The sequence below is a fragment of the Nipponia nippon genome, unplaced genomic scaffold (assembly GCF_047370975.1).
Source record: "Nipponia nippon isolate SJK-2023a ecotype South Korea unplaced genomic scaffold, ASM4737097v1 scaffold_1, whole genome shotgun sequence".
Classification (NCBI taxonomy): domain Eukaryota; kingdom Metazoa; phylum Chordata; class Aves; order Pelecaniformes; family Threskiornithidae; genus Nipponia; species Nipponia nippon.
Genome location: NW_028262290.1, coordinates 95,021,016 through 95,045,945, shown reverse-complemented (window position 1 = coordinate 95,045,945; position 24,930 = coordinate 95,021,016). Strand labels below are relative to the sequence as shown.

The 24,930-nt window shown below is 38.2% G+C and overlaps 1 protein-coding gene and 1 long non-coding RNA gene across 2 annotated transcripts; one reads left to right on the top strand and one right to left on the bottom strand.

Moving 5' to 3' along the window:
• Nucleotides 1-89: 89 nt before the first annotated feature.
• On the top strand, nucleotides 90-17,099 carry EEF1E1 (eukaryotic translation elongation factor 1 epsilon 1). The gene is made up of 4 exons (XM_087763115.1): nucleotides 90-247; nucleotides 1,634-1,834; nucleotides 9,413-9,508; nucleotides 16,445-17,099. The coding sequence occupies exons 1-4, from the start codon at nucleotides 140-142 to the stop codon at nucleotides 16,583-16,585; spliced, it is 546 nt and encodes a 181-aa protein (XP_087619241.1). The 5' UTR covers nucleotides 90-139; the 3' UTR covers nucleotides 16,586-17,099.
• Nucleotides 17,100-21,213: 4,114 nt separating this feature from the next.
• Nucleotides 21,214-24,761, bottom strand: LOC148057484 (uncharacterized). The gene is made up of 2 exons (XR_015705995.1): nucleotides 24,623-24,761; nucleotides 21,214-22,900 (listed from the first exon to the last, which is right to left on the bottom strand). It is a non-coding gene; the product is annotated as an uncharacterized LOC148057484 (long non-coding RNA).
• Nucleotides 24,762-24,930: the final 169 nt, after the last annotated feature.

The window sequence follows — 24,930 nt, the reverse complement described above, 5'->3', positions numbered from 1 at the left end:
GGCTGGCGGGCTCCTTCAGGCCAATAGCAGTAGCGGTTCCTTTGGTGGCGCGGTGGTCCCATCTTCCAATGGGATTGGTGGTTGTTGTCAGGTGGCGGCTGTCGCTGCCTTTCCTTCCCCAGGAGGTTCTCCACCAAAGATGGCAGCTGCCGCGCAGCCGGGGCCGGGCGCGGAGGAGCTGGCTCTGCTGGAGAAGTTGCTGGGCCTGCCGAAAGGGAACAAGTACGGCGTCCAGGGGGAGCGGAAGGTGAAGGGAGCGAGGAGGGGCCAGGCGCGGGCAGCGGCGTGCGCGGGCGTCCACTAACCCCCTTCCCCAACGGCTTCCGACCTCGCCGCTTCCCCTCCCGCCTCCCCGTCCCGGCCCTGCGCCGTCCCCGCCCGACGATTCTCCCCCACCCCCGGTGCCACGGTGGTTGGGGGCTTCCCACCCCCCCCTCTCCGGGGCGGGCGGGCCCTGTGCGGGCCTCAGCCGCGCATCCCCGTACGGTCAGCTCTTCCTGGAGCAGGGGGGTTCACCTTTTCTCCCTCAACCCCTTCCTTCACCACCCGCCTTCAGTTGTGGCTGTAGGGCCTTGCTACCTACTGGCAGGTTCTGGAAGCCTCTTCCCTCTGCCTGTGGAAAGGTTATCCTCTGTCGTTGGAGGGATATTGGCTTAAAATGTACTTGTTCTTACACCACTCCTTAATTATTTAACAACCCAACTGGTATTTTAATGCTATTAGTGTAAAGCATTAGTCTGAAAAATCAAGTAACTAGACTTGTCTCTAGTTTTTTCTGACTGCACGTTCAGTGGAAAAATTGAATAGTAGTCAAAGACTCCTGGTATAACTGCAAAATGAATATTACGCTTCCAGCTTGCATCTTACATTAATTAAATCTGAACATGGGTAGGCTTCTCTGTGTGGTCAGATACTTTAAAAAAAAAAAAAGTATTGCATTTTAATCAGTTTCTCTTCTGTCATTTGATGTCATAAATGTCTGAATGGGCTTTAGTCTGTTGCGGTGAGTTTCAATTCCTTCACTTCATTTCTGACTCTTAACAGTTCAGTTTCCTTTCTCACAGTTTAACATGTGGTAATGTCAGTAACAAATACACGGTTAAAACTAGAGGTATGTTGTGTTGTCCTCCCCTGATACCAGTGAACTACTAACTTCTGTCAGTATTTGGCAATAGAACAGTAAGTATGAATAAGCATTTCAGTAAGTCTGGCTACTGCGACCTGCTCAGAGAGCAATTGGATGCTACTGACTGTAAAGTCTTAAGTCAGAGTCTTGAATTTGAAAATGAGTTAAAAATTTGTTAATAAAATTTCTGCCAGTGTTAGAACAAGCAATACTATTTCTTGCTAATATTGACAGAATTTGATTAATTGGAGCTAAAGGTGTCTTGGTTTCTCGATGTGCATGTGTTAAATACATTTCTTCTGTAAAAACTGAAAACAAACCACTCCAAAGAGTAAAAAGAGAACACACGCTTTTTTTGCTGTTACTACCTTTAGTATGAATACTTCTAAATTCTGATATATTGCTTTTAAGATCCTTTTGAGGGGCTAGAAAAAAACAATAGCTATTCTTATAGAGACTACTTTTTGAATGAGTTGTTTGGTATTACACTTTTGTTTCCCCTTCTAGGTTCCTATTCTTCAAACAAACAACGGTCCTGGTCTGACAGGGTTAATGACCATAGCTGCCCACTTAGTTAAACAGGCTAAGAAAGACCAACTACTTGGAAGTACTGCAGAAGAGAAAGCTGTTGTTCAGCAGTGGTTGGAATATAGAGTGACTCGAGTAGATGGAGGCTCTAGTAAAGAAGATACTAGAATAATTCTGAAGGTAAGGAGTACTTAATTACCTTGCCACTGAATTTTGGAGTGACTAGACATTGAAGAAGGTTAGAGTGCTAATGTGTGTATGAACAGCCAATTAATAAAACTGAGCAAACGCTGAAGAGTTGGCAGTATCTTTAAGTACTGGCTTTTATTCGGTTTGCTGCTTTTCACTTTTATTGACAAAAATACCCCAACAACCTGAAACAGGAGGGAAAACAGCTTAAACTCTAAAATATATGAAGCAGAGTTTTTACAGTGTTTTATGGCTGTGGTGCTGTAAACTACCCAGGGTGTTCCAGATAATTTAGAGATTGTTCAGCTGCCTAGTCTCTTATTAGCCATGGAAGACGCCAGTTTCTTACAGTCTTCGTAAAATCTCAGTTATAAACAAATTGTGTTGTATTTCAAGATAACACTGCTCTGATTGTTTTAAGAGCTATTGCTATTGATTTGGTAATTATGGGAAACAGGCCATACTTGATGTTGTGGTAACTGGTGTTGATACCAAAAGGAGTTACTGGACAGAATTGTGTATGAAAAGTGAAATCATAAAGGAACCCCTGCAAAACTGCCCTTCGCAGCAAGCTACTTTGTATGGAGCCTTTGGTCTGCTGTATTAAACTTTTCTTGTAGTCTGAAGCTTACTTCCTCTTAAACAGGTGGAAGCAGAAAAGAGAATCTCAAAGGTCGCCCTGTTACTTGAGCAGCCAGATGGCAGGGAGTAGACAGCAAAACTTACTCTATTTTCCTTCTTACTCCTTGTGACTGGTAATTAGTATTTTTGCAGTCTCATGGGAACAGAGCTTGAAGAGAATATTTGCTTTACACTGTTAAGTGCTAAGGGCTCTGTTTACTAAGTGTATACGAAACAGCAGTGAAATTCAATCAATTTTTAAAGTGTTTATTTTTTCTAATTTTAAAAGTATGTTGTAGATGGAAAGTACGCAATGCCCAGTGCTACTAGTGAATCTGGGTTTAGAAGTAGCTTTGTGAGCTGCAAGGTATTAGGAAGGTTGACTTTACTTGAGAGTAGCAGAGAGTTAATTAATACTTCTGAATTTTGTTAGGTGTGGTGGGTCTTGAGTCAAGTACAACTATTGCAGAAACCAATGATAAATTGAAGCAGTATTCAAGAGTTAACACACCATGTTACTTAAAATCAAGGAAAATCTTGCATCTTAAAATGGTGCAAAGCAAAACCTTGTTAGTAGTCTGTTGTCCTTTTCAAACTGACAGGCTCCTTAATCTTGAGGACTTTACCTGCTTTACCAGGATCAATTTGGCAAAAGCCGTGAAAGAACCATTTCTCTCACTTACACCCCAGATAATCTGAATTTTCTTCATCTCATTGTATATATGGAATATCTTCCATTGGTTAAGCATGAGTTTGTTTATATTGCTTCTCTTTTGTAACACCTCTGGTCTTATTTTCTACTTGCAAATGCTATCAAAACTTTTACAGTCATGGTTACTCTACAGATAACGCATGAAAACTGTCTGCCATTTGGGATTTTCAGAACTAGGTTGAAGGAGGCATTGACTAATCAGCGTTTAACTTCAGGTTTAGTTGTACTTTTGAACAGGTGGTATGACTACATGGCCCTCAGAGGTCCCTTTTTTTTCTACATAATTTTTTAAAAAAACTTTGACAAGTATTACATAAAGAATTTCAGTTGTTTTCCAAACAAACTTGTGATGCCTTTGTTCCCTCCCAAACTGTGAGAAGACCATATAAGTATAAATAACCAACTTTTATTTACATTTCTTGCTCTCTTATCATATAAAAGCCAAAAGCAAGTTTTCTGTCTTGTTATAATAAAATGCATCTGCTGTGGATGGCTTAAGTGATGATACGCACATGTGTCTGCTGACAAAGCAGGTATTTGCAGAACTGCATTTGAGTATTAAAGCTAGACACAGAGATATGATGGCTTCATGCTGAAGCTGGTATCTGTTTTCAGTTTTAGCCTTAGCCACACTGGCAGTGTAGAAAAGACAATATACTGAAATACAAATTTGTGGGTAGATCAAGTGTTTCCACACAAACCAAAATTTCCTTGCTGAGAAACAGTCAGTGTCACTTGAGGGAGAATCTCTGCCTTTAAGTATATTCTAATAGATATTACCACTTTAAAATTTTCCTATGGATTTTTTTTTTCTTAGCAGATGTTGAATGGCCAGAATTTATTTTGACATAGGGCTGCTCTGGAATTGTTCCAGCACTAATAATTTCGTAGTATAGCAATTAAGATTTTTTTTTTTTTTAATTTGTTCTCTTGCCACCGTGATTAATCAGAAAAAGACGCAGCCTACCATTAAAGTATACTATGCCAAAAGGGAGTATGGGTGAAAAAAAGAAAAACTAAAATTGGGAGGCAAGTCTGAGATTGTAAGTTTTACGACGTGTCTGGAATACACAATGGCAGTCTTGGGACAGTTGCAGCCTAGAGCCACAATTTATAATAAGCTGTGCCAAAAACAGTTCAGTCGCTTCTGCTATAAACTTTGGGCTGCCTCTATTTAACCCTTAACTGAGGTGATGTGGTTCTGAAAAACATCAGTAAATAATCAGTTTAATGTTTGTTAATTTGAACAGGAAGGGGTTTCTGTTAGCCTTAGGAAAATATGTTCTTAAATTATTCTTACTGTCGTGTTGACTAAAGCTGTTACTTGGCATGAAAACAATCATGAAGTAGTCAGACTATCTCAACCGGGTTTTTTATATTCATTCAGAGCAAATGCCATACTGTTCAGAACGGGTTAATGAAAGTGCTGTTTGAGTTTCGTCTAACTTTGATTTGAGCTCCTATACTGAACAAAATAAATGGGAGCAATGCCTCTGGACTGTTCTTCAGCAGCTATGTAGGAATGATGATTGTCAATAGCAGTGACAACATAATATCCAATGCATTATGTTAACTTTCTTTTCCTTTGCTTTTTTGATGTTTGGTTAGTGGTAAATTAAGCTGCATAGGAAAAAATCTGAAAATTACTGAGTTGTTGTGCTTGATAATTAGTAGTTTTTCTACTCTTCTGGGAAGGAATTGAGAACCTTTGTGAAACTTTTGTGCCACCAAATGTATGCTTAGATGTTAATGAATTCCATTCAGAAGATTTGAATGTCTCTGCTTTGTCAGTTTTAGATATCTAAAACTTGAGGGTTCTTCCCCCCCCCATCTTCAGAGGCATATTCTAAATAACTGGGAGCTTGTACTGGAATTCACAGAAAAGCTTCCACAGAAATGTAGAAGTCTCTAGTCTCTGAAGGGTAATTATAACCAAGATTTTTTTTGTACTACTTTGTGTCTCATACAAAAAAATGTTGCATGATTTCAGCTAGTTTTGTCGTAACATCCTGTTCTGTTTGGCTGTAATCATGAAATCCAATTAGAAATCTGAGTAAGAGCTTCAATTCTTATCTAATGTGCTTTTTTTGAAAAATTACTGTTTCCACAAATATATAAGCAGGTTAATCCATGCTCTGTCCATACTGTTAATCCACAGTTCTTGTATGCTGTTCTTTGACAGACTTCTAAATGGGATGCCTACCCACTTTGGCAAGTTTGTCTAGCAAGCATTTTTTAAACTTTGACTTTCCATGTTCACTTCTCTCCCTTTTCTGTTAGCACCAGGATATTTTTCTGCACTTACAGGTGTAAAAGATTGAATTTTGATTATTTGAGCAACATTTGTTTATTATTTTTCTTCTGTCTTCTACAGGAAACTCAGTATGTTGAATATAATATTCTTCCAGATCCAGTTTAGCTCATAGTTTGCCAGTTAGACAGAAAAGCCTTGCAATAGAATTAAAAATATGGCTACGCCCCAACAGTGAAATTCTGCTTTTCCTGGATATGACTGCAGAATTCTTTTCTTGGGTTCTGCATTGTCAGAGGCTTGCCTGGGGTGTTTGAGTGTTCAGCTCTTTGTCTTTACATGGTGTGATATAAAGGCATTTAGGGCATAAATGACCTCAAGAATATTGCTGACTGAAAGGATGTGCTTCTGTGTTCAAGAGAAGTACATATATCAGCAGTGTGGTGTTGTGGACAAAATATCCAAAACAAAATCAGAGTATGATTAGATCGGTTGTAAGAAGCAACTGTTACTTATCTGAGCTGCCGTCTCGACGTGTGGTGACTGGAAGGGGTTCAGTCGCCTTAATGGATGAATTGGATTACAGGCAATTAGATTGCATACTTAAAAGATAGTAAGTGATACTGTGGGGTAGCCAGAAGTGTGCCGTGAATGGGATGTGTTGAGCTGTCACTATAGATACGGGCTGTAAATTGGATTTTTTTCTGTAGAACAAGCAAATGGAAATCCATTGGTTAGTCCATAAATAATGCAACATCTCTTCTTTCCGTTGTTTTTTCCCCCTCATACCCAAATTTGAATTGCTGCAGTTGTTCAACGCGTATTAGTGCATCAAACCGCAGTTATGCCTTAAATACCTGTCTGAAATTTGAGAAAGGGTTTCCTGAGGGATTGCAACAATAAGTGCATATAGTTACAAGTTACTTCCAAGACTATTTCAGTCATTTAACATTGGGATTGTATATATGTGATCAATTTCAGTAGTGACATTCAGTATATGAAAGACAATGATACAAGCGACAGCAACAAACGTGAATTTCCTGGATGTAATGAAATTCAAATACAGTTTTGTATTTATATTTTTATTAATCTCTCCAGGGTAGGAACACTATTTCAGTTTAATACCGTGGTCACTTAAGAAAGCTTGACTTTCAGGAATTTTAACACAGTTGGCCATTAGCCAATAATATAATCACCTATGGGAAGCATAACCCATGAGGCAAGATTAACTAAATGTGCCTAGTGCACGTGAAAAAAAATTGTACCGTGATGTTTCTAAATTAGCTTGACTTACAGAATTAAATCAGAATATCTGTCTATATTTTATGGGAGGAAAGTATATGTTCAAAGACAGAATTGTAGACTAATGATAATGTATCCAAGACTAAACCATTTTTGTCAAATGCCATTTGCTCAGTTAACTGACTTGATAAAATTTGATGACCCAGAATAACTAATTGTTCATGCTGTAATGGTTTACCTTGCCTTTAAAGTTTTAGGATTTTTTTTATTGGTTAATATTTTGAGTATACATGTGCAGTATATTCAAAGAACAAATTTATTCTTTGTATGATATTAACTGATCTTTGTATGATATTAACCCATCGTGAGCAACTGGGCAGACAATATTTCTGCAGAGAAACTAGCCTACCTCTTGAAGATAAATAAATCTAAGAATTAGCATGCCGTAACTTCTTTGATACAGAAATCCAAAATTTTGAGCAGGGAAATAACTCTGTTGATTGTACCTTCGGAGATAATGAGCTTTTTACTTTACAAAATCCTGATTCCCTAGCCTAGACTAAGAAGGGGGGTGGTAGAGGGGGTATATAATTTCAGTTGTGTTACTTCTCATTATAATGCATGTTGAATTTCTGGTCAATCAAAATGAAAAGTGCTGGTCAGAGAATCTGTGTCAGAATAGACGAGTTTATGATTTCTTTTTTTTCTAGGAAGCAGATCTCTAGATATTTTTTCTTCCTGCAAGTTTTTTGTTCTTAACATTGCATTTGCCTGTGTTGTGTGCATGAAATTCTGCGGAACTGTAGTTACATGTTTAAAGTAACTTGAGAGCTAACTAACATGAACAAAGCAGTAAACCAGTCTAAAGAAAAGAAGCTACATAGCCAGGGGCAGATGACCTTACAGAATTTTAACTATGCAGGGGTTAATATTTTTCCCTGATTTGCTCTAATAAAAGAAATCAAAGCAGACATGAGGATGTTTAAATATTACAGAAGTACAGGAGTCCTGTCATGAAGAGGTTATCAAAGAAATAGTAAGGTGGCATAATGGAGTCAAACTTGTCAAATTCAAATGCAAGGTTGGATGTCTTAAAGTCTCAGCATTTTAGTTATGTGGTTTGTTTTTTTTTATGTATGCACTGTAGGAAATCTACATATCAGTAAAATTACGGAACCACAAAAACCTGCAATATGCTTAAGGCTAAATGTAATTTTTAAATTGTTCACTAATTATTAACCCCCTTCTCCTTGCCCTAGACTCTTTTTTTTTAAAGATTGTCTTAAAATGGAACATGTTGTAACTGAGACTGAAAAATTATTTCAGGGACTTTTTGAAAAATGTTAGTTATGTTTAAGCTGCTTACCTCTGTTTCTGGGTTGGGGGGAGTGGGTGGCTTAAGAAGATCTCTGAGGAAAAAGGAGTGTATTTACTATGAGTTTTTTCAGCCAGCAGAGGAATACTAACAGGGAGAGTTTCAAAACCCAAGGAAAAGCTGGGAAACTGTTTTTCTACGTTTCTGAAAAGAATATTATAAAACTAAAGCTTGCTTATGCTGGGATCAGGGTTAAAGTCGAAGATTTTGTTTGCTGTTACTTTTCTCTCTTTAGAGGGAAGTAGGGCACAGAAAGGTGTGTAAGTTGGATGAGAAGTAGGTAAGATGTGGAGAAAAGGAAGGGCAGGTGAAGAGGTAGAGCTGATGAGTGATGCCTGTGTTCTGAGAAGTGATACGCTTGAGCAACAGTGAGTCCGTCAGCCTCCTGTTTTCGCGCAGAGAATGACTGCGTACAAAAAGCCATGAAAAGGGGTCTTTCAGTAATACAAATTTGAAATACTTATACACTGAACTGAAATGGAAGCCTTCTACTACTCTCCTTTATAGCCTCTGATATGGAATTGTTGAGAGAGATGATCTTAAAATGCTGAAGCAGTGCTCTCCTCCTATGGACTTAGGTAGCAACTGAATTGACAGTATCAGTCATCAAGAATTGCTAGCAGTAATTTCAACATTAATAAAAGCAGGTGTCAAATGATACCAACTGATGGGTATCAAGTTTCTGGAATTGAGCTTGAAATGGTTTTTGTCCACCACCCACTATCCCTTTGTGTTTCCCTGGCTCTTGCACATTTGCAGTTCCAGAACCGTGCTGACCAGCTGCATTGAGTCCTGGAGGACAGGAGAAGCTGCTGCTGGAACAGCAATATAATCTCCTTTGATCATAGGACTGCATTTTCCGCTTAACCAAATGTTAAGTGTATAACAGCAGTGCTTCTGAGTCAATGTGCTAATAAAAAAAAATACACAACTCTTGCATTTTTGAATTCCAGTAATTTGAAGCCACAAAAAGACAGATTTGAAAGCATTTCAGTGGAGTCAGCTTAATGTGTAAAATAAATCACACTTGTATTTACACAAATTTGAGTGGATATAAGTGGGGAATTATGAAAAATTACGTGCCAGCAGCAAGCTGGCTAGCACTTTGTTTAGAGACCAACATTTAAATTTTACTGAATTCTTGCTGTGAAAGAATGATGATTTTTTTAGTTTATTATCTTGACACTTTTTAGAATTTTTTCTTCTTTTAATGTTTTTCTCCTTTGCTGAGTTGGGATAAATTAAAGCTGGTGTTTATTCTACATGCATGGTCTCCAGAGGCAGTGTTCTATTATTTTTAACAATTACCTTAATATTTTGTCTTACAAAGTCAATACTACAGCAGTGTAATGACTTTTTCCTTTTTAGGATCTTAATGCACATCTTGAAGACAAAGTCTACCTTGCAGGAAACGTTTTTACCTTAGCAGACATTTTGATGTACTATGGATTGCATCATGTCATGGTGAGTGTTATTTGCATTGTTTTTATATATACAACTATCATAATTGTTGTTTATCTAGAGGGCAGTTTATTGTTGTAGAAGCTGACCTACTGAATTGATCAATGACAATTACAGAACAAAAATGGGGAGATTTCTTATAAGAACTTAAAAACAAGTTTTCTTTGAAGTTGTTCATTTTTTACTTTTTTAATATTTAGCTATGTGTCTGTCAAAAGAAGTATATTGTCTGTAGTGTCCAGAATGCTTTAGTTTCCTCTGTGTAATGTAACAAGGATGATACCTATCCCTGTGCTTCTAGGTATGAGGACTCTATCTGTTCAAGTCTGAAACATGACTGCTTACAGAACTACATGGGAAAACAGATAACTGAAACTGAAAGGACATGTCAGAACTGAAAGTACTAACCTCTTTAGTATTGGAGTAATGCTGCTGGTGCTATGAAAGATGCACATAAATTAAGTTCCTGGAGGATGAATGCATATAAAAGTGTGAGCCATAACAAAATGTCATTTGTGTTTCAAGACTTAATGATAAGACTTGATAACATACAGAATATGAAAATAACATGGGGAGCTGGTGCTTAGGAGGGGAAAAAAAAACCACCCACAACAAAACAGAACAAAAATAAAAGTTTGTTCTGAGTGGAGAAGTTGTTGAGATTCTTTGTAGTCAGCTCATGGTTTACTCTGAGGTGCTTACAAATCATTGCACGTCAGTTCTGAACCCCAAGTGGTAATTTAAAGATGAAGGTGGAAGTTATTTGTATTTTGGTGGCTGGAATGTGGTTGTAAATGAGCTGTCCTTCTCTGGAGTGGGTACTACTAAACAAACCAAAGGACTTACACAAAAAGGTCTGCTAAATTCTTGGGAGAAGATAAAATCAGTCAGTTTTACATTAGAAAATTGGGAGGGAGGGGATAATCAGAAAAAGATGCCTCTGAAAAATGCATGTGTGTCTGAGAATCAGTGAATTCAATCAACTGGGTGAATGGTTACTTTATACAATTAAAAGCAGGGTTCTGAGAGAAGAGTTCAAGACTGCTACACTCCAAAAGGGAGGCTGGGGTTGGGGGGGAGATCAAGTAATGAAATACTACCAAAAATGAGAGAGAACTTGTGTATATTTATCTTGACTGTCCGGGAGTAAGAGTTCAAATGAGAGAGTGTCAAGCAGAGGAGAGGGAAGGGAGGCTTCACTTCAGAAGGTTTTTTAAAACATGTTAGAGTAAGTCACTTAGAATTAATTCTGTTAAATCGTATTTGCCTTGTAAAGTATCTTAAGTAGTAGCATAGATGTGTTGACTACAGTGTCAGAATGGGTTACCTTTCACATATGATATGTAGACGTAGAAAAACCATATAGTACTTTATAAAAATATGACTGTATATACTGTAAGAGAGTATGAGTTCAAATAAGACTTTTTTTTTTTTTTTTAAACTTAAGCAGGGGAAAATCAAGCATATTTTAAATTTAGAGTTTGCTCTAGAGTAGACCACCTAATCAAGAAGAAAAGATACAAGTTATTGCTTTGGGAAATAGAACAGATGGTAAAAACAAATGACTTGGTGCTCTTGGGTGCCTGCAACCATCCAGACTACTTGGGACAAGTTTATAGTACAGCATCTGTTTCTGAAATGTTTGACTTCATGGAAGATAATTTTGTGAATCGAAAAGGTATAAAGGGCAAATAATGGGATGGTTATTCTAAATAAAGAAGAAAATCTAGAAGCTACTAGCTAGGAACTACATGTATTTTGAAGGTTTCAGAATTGATTAATATTAGTACTAAACTATAGAGGTAAGATCTTGAACTGTAGAATCCTGTTGTGATTGGGTTTTTTAAATTATTTTTATTTTTCCTGCAATGAGAAGAGAGTACGTCCAGAGCCGCTTCTCTGCCCTGAGATTTGGGGGTGAGGAGGGCAGGGAAAACTGCTGCATCTCTTAACATGATGTGGTCTGGGGAAGCAGTTTGTCATATCCGCCACTGTTTCAGCTAAGCCTTGTGCAAAATATCAATAAATGTTTCCTATAATCCTTCGAGAGGAGGTAGAAATGGGAGGCGTGGGGGGGGGACACACACACCCACAGTTCTTGCTGTCCATCAAGCTGTCTAGAAAATTGATCTGAAAATGGTACTGATAATGACCTTTAGGATTAATCTCTCTGCTTTTGATAGACTAACAACTACATGCTAACAGACATTAGCAATAGAATACCGTAAATATTAGTGACATACCATGATTGTCCTGAATGAGCCAAGTATTATTAAAACTTTAAACTTCTTTCATTCTTCTTCTCCCTTCTAGTTATCTTAATAAGCACAATAGTATTATGTGTTCAAAAATCCATATTGTGGGAAAGGAATTAGTATTTTAATGAGTAAGAGTCAGATTCACAGGTGATGTTCAGGCTTCTTGCAGACTGAGTCTATTTTGAGTCTACTAATTAGAAATACACACCTGTAATAATGAGGCAGGAACTAAATTGTATACGTTGTTGTTCTGCATCATAATATAGGTCACAAACACCCAAAAAGTGTAATGCTTGATACTAGCTGTCTAAATGAGCTTTTTCAGTCAATGTGCTTTACATTGTTGTATGTAATTCCATGTCTCCGTGTATCTAATATAAATATTGCTGTCTTTAGCCACTTGGATTACTTAAATACATATGCGGATAAATATGATGAACAATGAAGTTCTTCTAGGTTAAAGGATAGATTGCAGAGAAAACATGAATTTGGAAGCATTGCTTGAGGATAGCTCAGGCAATCAGTAAGCATTAAATTCCCCCTGTGGTAATGAACTTGTTTTCATATCACTTTTTTTATTTAAAATAAAAAGGTTTCACTATGTTTTTATCATTTTCAAACAGCACAAGTCCAGTTCTATTTAAGAGAAATAATCAATTCAAAGGTTGATCTGTTCTTCAAAAAATTTTGTCAGAACCAAAGAAGTAGTCTCAAATCTATATGTCTGAGTTTGAAAACTTCTTTAATAAGGTCTAGAAAATAACTTATGGCTGAAATTTATATCTGCAAATGGAAGAAGCCTCAGTGAAAATTTTGGGGTCAAATCAAGTACAAAACAAAGTTGTTCTCCTCGGGTCAGAACTACTAATACTGAACTAAATGAGACTGCAATGCTAGTTTATTTTCCAGTTAATTTTTTCCGTAATGAACATTTCCTGTAATAAACAGATTGCCATGATTTCTTGTTAATATTCACTAATATGCTGCTTTTCTTAGTACTGGGATAACAAGCTTTCCTTCTAAAGAACAATGCTGGAAATGGTACTTAAGGGAATTACAAAAAACAGTTTTACTTTGAAGAAAAGATTTAATTTTAAGCATGTTCCTTTAACAGCAGAAAATTAGTCAAAACCGTGTGAAAGTACATGTATTTCATGAAATACACCATTCAGCTGTTTTTGTTTTCTCTTTCCCTCATATCTAAAGGCTAAATTTAAAAAGTGAGATAGTATCTTATCCTTTTCTCGATCCTGAAGAACTTCAGATGTAGGCAGGTATTTTTAGACTTTCCATGCAGGGTCTGGGAGTGGGAATTTATGCCTGCATCCCCAATGCTACTGAAAGCAAATATAATTAAAGCTTGTGTATTTATAGCCCTTCTAGAAACTCTTCTAGTTGCATTGTGTGATGACCGCTTGGGTTACCCTTTGTGAGCTTTGTGGTGGAAGAATAAGACTTCTTTTTTTTCCATGACACAAAAAAAAGCCTGTCAAATTGCGTGTCTGCTTCTTTGGTATTAAAATAATTGCTTTAATAGCAAATAATTATTTTAACAGCAGAACAGCAGCCTTTCTTAACTTGGGGGAATTATCTAATTTAATGAGGAAGAACAGAAAATACCCATCTAACAAAATGTTGTAAAAAATGCCATGGATGTGATCTCTAAACAATTAACCTAAGAGTTATGTTCCGAGTAAAAAGTAGAGCATGCCACAAAGTGCTTTTTAATATATTTCACTGATAGAGTACATTATGTAAATAAGTAAAAATATCTTGCTGCTTGTGCCTAGAGTACAAAAAGGGGTTTTGTTATTAGAGTAACTGTCTGGTTTGCCCTTCAATGTGTTTTCGCTACACTAACAGAATGGAGGAGGACTAGTTTTCCAGACTTTATTGTTGATTTATGTCAGAGAAAGGTGAAGATTGAGAATTATCAGTATAAAATTATGGGGAGGAAATACTGTATCTGCTGCAAAATCTGAAGTTTAGTTCAGCATTTTCATAACCAAGTGCTTACCCATTAAAGATGTTGAGAAAGGGTATTGTAATTATAACTAAGTGTACAACATTCACGGAACTTAGTATTTTTAGTATCTGCTCATCCTTAAATATTCACTTTCAGTAATTTTAGATGGCCTTAGAGTACACACGTTGCTCTTATGCTCTGTGTTGCTTTGTAAATTGTTCTACAGCTTCATACCAAGCACCAGCTTCCAAGTACCATTAATTATAACAAACTGCAGGTGATCAAAAGCATCTTCCCCTAAATGGTATCACATGGATTTTTTTTGTCCTGAATATACTGTACTTGCAGAAGCTTAGACAATTTGTGAAACACTCAGTGTTACGTTTTAATAGCTTCCACTTTTTGTTTGTAATGCCTTTAAAAATTCTGGAGTTTTTCCCCTTATCAGTGTTACTCTCTTCCACTTCGGTAATGCCAATTAACTTGTGTTTCTAGCTCAGCAAAAATAATACGTGGCTGTGTTTTAATTGATTTGTCTGTGTACTTCTATCAGACTATATAGCTGTAGGAATAGTGTTTACATTTCCATGCCAGCAGCAAGAAAAGCAGATTTTCTCATACTGCCTGAACTGGGGTTCATAAGAGTTCAAAATTGCAGAAGTTGTTGTGGAAATACGTGTGTAGTGCTATGCTTGTGTTCTGGCAGGTGAGTCCTGTCGGAAGAAGAGCTGCTTGGCTTTAGGAGCAGCTGCAAGACCCCTGCTTCTCGTTTGTTGCCACAGTTACTATGGTCTTAACTTACCATTAATAGAGCTTTAATGCTATGTGGCATTGGCTTAGAATTCCTTCCTGCAACTCCTTGAAATTCTTCTTCCTTGGTATTTTTCCAGTGGTTCATCTTCTAGTGTATATATATCCTTATTTTCTTTTTACCTCTACATGTTTAAAGCTTTCCAATTTGAAGCCAAGTGCTGGGCTGTGTGAGAGAACAGTAAGGAGAAGCAGTTATAAGCAACTCTTGAAATCAAAAGGGCTGGTGTGTCACGACGTGAAATTTAACATGAGACTTAGTTTTAAACACGAGTTTTTCACTCATACAGCTGAGTAAATGAGTATGTATAGCTCTTCCTATTCCTCTTCTTTAAAGTTTGTTGGACCATACTTGTTTCCAGCTGTCCAGTGCCCAAGATCAAATTTGCAATGAACCTGCATTATCCATGAAATCTGGTGTGTGTCGAACAAGGCATATAAGGAATATGCCATCTGTTTAGCTTTTGAGGAGGGGATTAACCTTGATTAGCTTTAGAAGTCTAAACATGAAAAATATTAGGTGTGTCCAGCTAGTGATTTGTCTTGCTAAAACTATCCTCTACAGGTGTGCCCTTTTTCATTGACTGCAGGTGTTGTCAAGATGGCTAAGTTAAGCTTGATGGCTAACTTAGCGAGCTGAAAATGAAGTGAGGTGAATCCTGCAGTGATTGGTTTAAGTATTGGTGAGATAAGACAGGGTAGTTGATGTAAAGCTCACGTTTTAGTCCTGATGCAGTTTTTGTAGTCTGTTTTGAGGACTACCCCATTTGTAATTCAGTTGTAGGTTAATGTGAGGAAACAGATTATTGTCTAAACTGATCAGGTAACCTCATTACAGAGGAATGAGGAGACCTAGAATTGCTAATCAAGGAGCAGTAATACCGGTGATACAGGATGGGAATAGTTGTTCTACAGCTGGCTTGAAAGACTGAAGTAATAGAAGACTTTGTAGTGAAGCTTTGAGGATGTTCCTCACTTGAACTTAGAAGACCATGAAAGGTATAGTTAAGATCTGTAATTGTAGATGACTTTATCTGAGCCAGTCCTCTGATAAAAGTAAAGGTAGGCTTGAAGCTTTTCATTAATCTTAGGCACAATTCCTGTGGCAAGGAGCTGTTGCAATAGCTATGTGACGGTTGGAGGCTTCTTCGGACTGGTCTGGCAGCTCTTTAGATCTGGGTTAAAATAAGCAAGTAACTGTGCTGTTGACTGGAGAACTCTGAACAACAGAACTTCAAACTGTAGGATTAAGTCGTAGTACTTTAAATATGTTAATGAAGCATGGACAGCTTTCCTGTTTGGTTTGCTGTAGTGATTTGAATCATGCCACTGCTATCTTAATAATGTGAGCTAGCACATTGGAAGAGTTAAGTGTTAAGCTATGCTGTTTCTTAGTAACTATTGTACAACTATTGCTCAAAATGGAAAACAACTTTCAATTTGTCTATCCAGTCTGAAATTGCCTGAGAAAAACTTATCCTGTACTTACAACGCACCTTGAAATACAAAGTAGTCACTTTGCCTGTGAGGCAAGCTTGCCTGCTAGATTGACGTGAAAGACCTGTGTGTGTTGGGGAACTCTTCCCTGCCCCTCCCAATGCTGTATGCTAACCCCAAGAATAGATGCATTAAGTTCAAGCAAGCTAACACCCTTTCCCCCCCCCCCCCCCCAATCATACAAATGTATATTCCACCCTCCAGGTCTGTTCATTTGAGTAAACTAAAAGTAAATACATATTTTGGGCTGTGACTTTTAATAGGCGAAATTAAGATGGAATACTGCTGGGCTGTAACAACTTTTTATATGAGTTGAAATCAGCTGTAAAACTATCCACTTTTATTTTACCTTACCATGTGTTATGACAGTAATGATGCAGTGCCTTGTATTATTTCTTTCCCATGCAGGTGGACCTCACAGTGCAAGAAAAGGAGAAATACCTTAATGTGTCACGTTGGTTCAACCACATTCAACATTACCCAGGTGTTCGACAACATCTGTCTAATGTCATCTTTATCAAGAACAGATTATACACTAATGCTCATTAAGGAAAATCTTAATGTCATATTGGAAGGGTGTTCAGGAGTTTAGAAGTTATACTGTCCAAAAACCACTAACTTGCAAATACTGGTTTGTAACCTTCTGTATGTGAACCAGAACTGTTGATGCCTCAAATAATACAATTGCATTGAATTGCTATTGTTCAGTCAAGAATTTGAACTAGTTAAAAGAATTGTATCATGTATCTGATTAAATGCAGCAATCGTAGAAAGATGGAAATTGAGTTTTAATTCACTATTTTTTAAAAACGAAAAGTTCTTTCAATTAAACATTCAAGGGTAATTACATGGAAAGAATTACTTATTTTCCTTCAATTATTAATTCTTCTGCTATTTATTGAATTTTTACATATGCCCGACTTTCTTTTCATTTTATTTTCCATGGATGTTTACACTAGTTTTGTAAAAGTTAAGAGCTATATCGTGTGCCAAGGATGTGAAAAAGGGAACATGCAAATGTTAAAAGTATTTATGTGACTGAATAAATTATTTTAAAACTGTAGTCTTAATTTGGCTGTGAAACTTTTTAAAATTTTTCTTCAGTAAAGAAAGTGAAGATTTTAGTTCACTTGCTATTCATTTTGTGATATACAGACTTCTGTTTTGATTCTAGAAGTGTTTTCTTAGAAACTGGGTAACAAAGCTAGTGTTTTGCAAGATTTTGTATATGTCTCGCTTCATATGGTATTTCCAGACAAGTGCAAATGCAAGTTTCAAGATCCTAAAAAAAAAAAAAAAATCCCCCTCCACTTAAGATAATAATGAGCTAGTCTGTCAAGTTCACTTTCAATGTTTTAAAGTTTGTTTTAAAACCAAAGACACTATTGTTGAATCAGACATTTGGACAGGTCATTTCACTGTAGAATGTGGTCCCTCTATTTTTATTTTTAACAAATTTAAAAGTGCTAACATAATGCCCTAAGGATACATCTCAATTGGGTAATTACCTTCTGCACAATTCAGTTAACATTTCTTTCAAAACACTGAAAGAAATACAAAAATATTTTGATATTTTAATTGATAAACTTCTATGTTGGTTTCTACAACAGTGTTCAGCAAATGACTTCTCAGGTGGATGTTCTTTTGTCTTAACTTGTGTGCTACTTTAAGAGCCTCCCACCCTGTAAGGTAGAGAGAAAGATATCTTGGATAGCTGTTTGAGCATTTTGAATGTTACAAGACCTTAAGAAAAAAGTAGGTAGATAATGAGATGAGGTAATTAAAATATATCCTAACATATAAAAGGACAGAAGAAAATTGTATGAGTAAGCTTAACTTGGACAATTCCAGCTGCTTTAATACGTGTTTTCTGTATATATGTAGTTTCTTTAGAGGGTTCACAGGCACACGGCGTTACTTTTAGGAATGTCTTACATTGTTAAAAATGAAAATATTCTTGTTCGGTTTGAAAAAGTTCTCTGTTTCCCCGCGGGCTTAATTCTCAGCTTCTACCACTTTTTCCTGTTAGTTACTCGTGTTCCTTGCTATTTAGAAGCAGGCCTTGTGTACTGAATTATGAAGATCTTGCTGAAATCTTGAGATCTGCTCAAGAATTGTGGAGTGGGCTTTAGTGCAAAGGTACATTACAAACTTCATACTCCAAACTTTTCATATTTGACTACCTGAGGGCTTCGGCTTTTACTGTCAGTACTTGCACTCTTAATTCCCAGTTTATTCAAACATTTGTTACTTAGTAGTATGTATATAAGTGAGTTTGCTTTTTTGCCCCACTTATGGCTGGGAGCAAGTGATGATGAGACTTAAAAAAATACCTACACTTCTACTAAGAACTATTTTTTGTTTCTGAAGAGGAGCATGAGCAGGAATCATCAGTGCATTTGCTCAGAGTTTGGGGAAGTTTCACATTCATCTTAGATCGTTTGTTTTTATATATGCTATTGCAAGTGAGAATGATTTAAGTTTTGTAAAGTGTATGTGTAAGCCTTCATCCATGGAAATAGCAGCTTCTGTTACAGCTAAGAACACTGAAATGGAACCAGAGCTCAAAATATTGCTGAAAACAATACTGTCGTCTTTTCAGACAAGTTTTGTAGGGATGATGCTGTGAAGTCTGTCTTTTTTTTTTTTTTTTAAATCCCAAACAGCCGCTGTTTCCAAGTGTCAGGATTTCTCAAGGTGGCTACATGCTACTTCTGCAGTATCCCCTAGCCTCTTGTGCCAGTTTTATTTTTCTCTGGTGTAGAACAAAAGTGTTACTTGCTGCTGAAATGTAAAAAAAAAAAAAAAAAAGTTCAGCTAACAGATGAAATGTTTATAAGTGGATTAGTAAAATTTAACTCTATACTATCAAAAAGGCATTTGGTCATTATGTGCTAACTTGAGCATTTCAATTTTCTCTCCCCTGCACGGAGAAACTTAAGGGGGTAGAGGGTTAGAAGCAAAGAAGGATGAATTGAGACTTTGCCATTAGAGAGATGACTGGGAAAACCAGATGGTATTGATTTCCTCTCTTCTCCCCCTTTCTGTCTAATGCCTTTTGATCATCAAGGACAACTAAATCTGTAAAAAAAACTTCTGAAAAATCAAAAATGTAGCTTGGTCGAGCTGAGATTGTATGAGGTACATTTTTTACAGTGATGCTTCGTATTATTTAGGAATGAGGTGTAGTGTACGTGACCTCTCAAATTAACATTGATTGTCCGTATAAAGAGAGTGCATGGGTAAAGGTTCTACTGGTTTTAAAGCTACTACCGCTTGTCTGTCTGTTTCTGCAATATTTTGTTATACTTTCACTGAGCATGAGTAAAAGTGACTTTTCCTCCCTTGCAACCCCCTTCTTTCTTAAAATTTCAGTTGCTGAAGGGCACAGTAAATACTGCGATGTTGTTTTACTCCTGTTGCTTCGCAGTTTGATGATGATGATGACCACAGTGATGTGTGGAATTTATTGTCACAGCATTACATGAACAGTGACACTCTCATTTGTTAATGTATCTCATCATTGCAGTATTATTATTTTGCATAATTGTTCTATCTAATTTATTCAAGGGGCCTGACATGTTATGGTCTTTTAAGTATGTGCCTCTAGGACTGAGGTTGTTGCCATATGGTGAGATAGTGCTGCCTGACAACCTTTCAGCAACTGAAGAATTCAACAGTGAAATAAATATGATAATTGTACGTGTTCAGTGAAATCTTACACTTACCACTTTGACTTGTCTTTTTCCCCTTGATGCCAAGCTGGCCACGGCTTGCGGACAAGCCAGGGTGAAACAGGTGTTCAGGTATCTCCTCGGATAGGTTAGAAATGTGCTGATGATTTTTAGTTGTCTTTGTATGTGTTAACTTCATTTTCAAGTGACCTGTTGGAATTCACTTTGATGTCAGAAGTCTCTAGGGGCAGTTCTTGCACTGAGACTTATAACTGGGCAACAGCGATTTATAGAAAAATCCACGTTTAATATGGGATTAGAGGAGAGTGAGTAGGAATGAGAAATTTGAGAAGATCCGTATTACACTTGACAAAAAAAAAAAAAAAAAAAAACCAACTAGTTCCAGTTTAGACCTGGGTACTAAGAAAACCTGACCATTCAGATGGAACTGAAGCTTTTCAACAGCAAAACTGTGAAGAATTTTTTTATGATAGCTTAAATGCATGACATGCTTTATGTTGAGTTCCTTTTATGTCATCAGTGATGGACCTACCAGGTTGGCATCCCGCTTTTCCACACAGAAACCAAGTTAGGAGATACCACATCTGGTTAACAATTGAAACAGTCCAGTCCAGCAAGTTTTGTTCCCTTTCTTCATTGCCCACCCACAGTCAATGCTTGGTTTCAAGAAGTTTGCACCTCTTGAATTGCCAGAGATTCTTTGGGTAGAATGCCCAACATTTGGACAGTGAAGTCTCATAGCTATAGCAGCTGAGCTGTTTGCCTGGAAGAGGTGGTATTTTCACATCCATTTAATCTTTTTTTTTTTTTTTTTCTTATAATGCTTTTCTACAGCCTACCCTACCCTCTTCAAAATATATTTAAAACCGAAGTAGCCCTTCTCTCAGGAATTTCTTACTACCATCTGAATCTTTCTAAGAACATAGGCCTAGAAATGGGGAACTTACTTTTTTTGTAATGTAAATCTTAAGCTTCCCAATAGGTGTTATAGTTCATTGAAGTATCTTGATGAAATAATTCTTCAACTTCTCTCTCTCTCTCCCTCCCCCCCCCCCCCCCCGAATTATAATTATAGCTGATGGAAGAGTAATCTAGACTCTTCAGCATGGGTGTGGATCCTGGGTTATTAGCAGGGAGTTGAGACTAACTAAGGTTTAAGACGGACATGAGTCAAAGTACTCGTGTAAGTAAGAAAGACAAGTAAGTCTGGTCCAAGTAAGACACTCACGTATGTTAACTGTTTTATATGAAAATGTGACTTAGAAGTGTTAACACGGTTTTGTCCATGAAATAAAATACACCCAAGTTACATTACAGACGAGAGCTCTCGGACTTGGGCATCTTTGTTCTCCTCTTGGTTAAAAAGCAATAGAAGATCAAAACTCTGCTCGTCAGTACTGTGGATTTGGAAGAGACAAGGACAAGGTACTTAAAAAGGGATGAGCTGAGAGAGATGAAAATAAATAGATAACACCTATGAAATCATTATCAAGAAATACAGTGTAAGCTCTTTATTCAGAGGTCTGGTTCATATTCTTTCTGATCTGCTAGCATCTTACGTTTGCATCTCTGCAGGTGATTTATGGTTTGCTGCGTGAATGCTGAAGTTGGGAATAGAGACATTATGATGATTTTTCTCCAAGTAGATTTGCCTTGGTATGGCCATAAATTGATTTTATAATTGTATGTGTATACAGAGCCTTGTATGTAATTTTTTACTACTTTTTTTTTTTTTCTGGGAAGATGGATCGGCAGGCCTATTTGATTTTTTTTTTTTTCTTTTGGTTTTCAATTTTATCACTTTTAATCTTTGGTGTGTTTCATGGTCTTTAACTTCAAAGTGTAATTGCAACGATGCAGCTGCTTAATGGATGAATACGTTTAATATTTTCCCCCTAAGAGCAGTATTTCTTCTTTGCATCTATAATTGGATCGTGCTGCTGCTGTCCCTAATGGAAACGCCAGGTTTCATATTCGCCATACACCTGAGCACATGCTTACTCACTTGGTAAGCTTAATTTTTGTTCTGGATTTATCGAAACCGAATTGTATTCCGCACATTTTTTTGTGCTTGAATTTTATTGTAAAAGGCGTGCGAGGGGAGATGCCATCACGTGCCTCTGCTGCACCGAGCTTTCGGATCCAGGCTGGGTCTTTGTATCCCACCGCCGCACGTCTCGAATATTAGATTTATAGTACTTCAGAGCCCAGCTCCAGGGCGACGCATCGAGATACCACAGATTTGGCGGGGGGAATTGATTTTGTAGCGAGGGTTACTTCTTGCTGCTCTGTGCACGTTCCTGCAGGCGTGGCCTTTCTTTCCTGTGCTGGTGGTGACTACGGCCACCGCGGCTGCTGCAGAACGCCGCGCGCCCCGTCTCTCACTCTGCAGGCAGGCGGGAGGTGAGTAATTTTTCATCGTTGCTGCATCTGAAGGATTCCCCTCTCCCCTCCCACGCTACCTTGGCCCCTTTAGGAACATTTTCATCTATTAAACTTTCCCTTCTCTGTTGGAAGAACTAAATCTCTTTCAGCGTTTCCAGGCTGGTGATCTAATTTGACAGCTCGTCGGTGATGTCTATTCCACTTCAAAGAGGCAGGTAGCCTCGGGCTAGCCAGCTGCATTGCGGATTCGGCAGATTTGGCTTGCCGTTCCTGCTGGGTGTCATCTGTCTTCTTAGTCTTGCGGTGGATAATTTTTGTCCTCCCTAGCATCATCTGCCTGAGCAGTTTCTGCCTGGCAGGCCTGTCTGTCCGGGTTGAGCATCAAATACAGTAGCCACGCAGCTAATCTGACAGGGCACTCCTCCAAACAGCGCAGCCCCGGGCCTGCTTTGGCCAGCATCGGCATCGCGGCCCACAAACTTCCAGCCGTCACGATGGCGGTCTCGGTCTCTTCTGCTGGCGCGAAGTACGTCCCCCGCTTCGCCCTCTTAAGGGCCGTCGCTCCGATTCCTCCCGTCTCGGCAGACGTCTGCCTCAACAGGTTTGGGTTTCCCTGCCTGTTGCCGGCGCTTGACTCGTACCCCGCCGCTCGGATGAAACAATCCTTTAGTGGATTATCCTCGCTAGACGGCCTGTGGGGGAAATGACAGGACTCGGCACGTTCATCGGAAGATGTTGCAATTCAGAGTGCTGCTGACGCTAATGGGAAGTGGCAGGGTGATCCCTAAAAGAGAAAGCGGGTTCCGTTGCACGGCAAAAGTGACAGAGGTTGTTTAGCCTATCTTCCAAAAAAATACATGATGACTACATATGTTGATTTTCATGCTCCGAGCCATAGCTGTTTCCGTATTTTTGTGACTTGATGACTACTTCCTACAAACTGACAGGTTAGGGGCTCCACAAGTATTGTCTTTTTTATAGCCATCACCTCTTTAAGTCCTCCTTCATTGTTTTAAATATGTTTTGAGAATAAGCTTGATGGGGCAGTGAGAGTAAGCAGGGGAGAAAAAAAACAGGCATAAATGCAGCAAATAAAGCATAGTCTTTAAAAAAAAAAAAAAAAAAAGTATTCAAACGAAGAGAAGACATGGTTTCAGGACAGTAGTCCTAGAAACCAATGCATTTATCTGTCATAGGATTTGCCCTTGTTGCAGTCCCGTAATTCGAACCTGACATTATTCATGACGTAAAAATTCTTTCTAAAAAATGCAGTAGTTATAAACCCCCTTAACTACAGGATTCCCTCCTTAGCAAATAAAAAGATAGCTGGAGCATAGGGCTTAGAGGGGGAAATAACTTGTCTGAGGGAGAGACTAGGAAAGGATGGCAGCTAGACTGGAAGGGGATAAAATTAGCATTTGAACAATTCTACCCCTAATTCTTAGTGATCATCAAGCCAGCTGGAATATCCTCCAGATATTATTAATATATGAGCACTAATGTAATTTACTGGTGATTGTCCAAGTGCTCATGTGCTTTGGATCCAAGTGGAAACATACAAATACTGATCTGCAGTTTGCAAGAGATGGTTACTTTGGGAGGGGGAAAAATATGTGAGAGAGAAGAGTATTTTTTAATGATTCTTATCTCTGCTAATTATTGCCTATTTAGCGTAATATTTACAGACTACATAACAGTGAAGGAGTGAAAAACAATTTTCTTTATATATTTATGCTGAATTTAATAATAACTTTAGTTGAAGTACTGAATGCTTCCCAATGTAAGATTCATTTTCTTATTTAAACAGATTTTAACCATATTTTGACTGATTTGGAGGGAGATTGTTCCAACAAGACCAATTCCCTCATTTTCAAGGCTGTGTTTAGAAGATTATATGTATTGTCAAAAAAAATATTACAGTGATGTCAGTGAGCAGTTTCTGACCTTTGATGAGACACAGAATTTAATAATAGGATCATTTTTTTGTGTCTGTTGTAATAGCTTTACACAGTAAAAAAAGGCCACTGTAGGTTGCAGCAGACCAATTTGTGGTCCAGTTCTTCCTTCATTGACTGTATGACACCGAGCAGTGCAGTATGTACTGCAAGTAAAAAGGATGTGTAAAAAAACAAACTACCAGATGCAATGGCCTAAACAAGGATCAAGCTGTTCTGAAAGTTATTGAGTATATGTAGCATGAAAAAAAAAAAAAAAAAAAAAGGAGAAATCCCAGAGGAAAGTTAATATACTGTAATTTATAAGGGGGGGGGGGGGGGGGAAGTATATTGAAAATATCCTGACACACTCAGAGAGCTTTAAAAGAAATGTATAGGAATTTTAAGTCTTTTTCGCCGTTTTTTATACTTATGAAATAGACTACTGCTCTTAATTTTTGTAGACCGCAAGTCCAACCATTTGCTATTCATGTTCGCGACACCCAGAAGCAACCGGATTTATCTGAATGCCTGCCTCTTCTCCTGAAACAAAAACCAACAAACAAACAAACCTGGGGTTTCTTTTGGTGGGGTTTTTGTTTGGCTGGTTTGGTTTGCTCGTTTTGCCTTTTTTCAGAAACGCGCGGCGCCGGGCCCAGAGAAAGCCGTGCGCTGGGCGTTGCACTGGAGACGCCCCTGATGCCTGTGCTGGGCCGGGGCAGCCGCTGCCGGGCTGGGCCGCACAGGTGCCCCGGGGCGGCAGCAGGCTCCTTCCCCCTAAAACTCTTTCTCCTCAGTGCAGCCGAGGCGGGGATCAGCGGCCTCCGCCGCCGGAGGAGGCCGGTAGCCCGGGCCGGGGCAGGCCCGCCCGCCGCCGTTA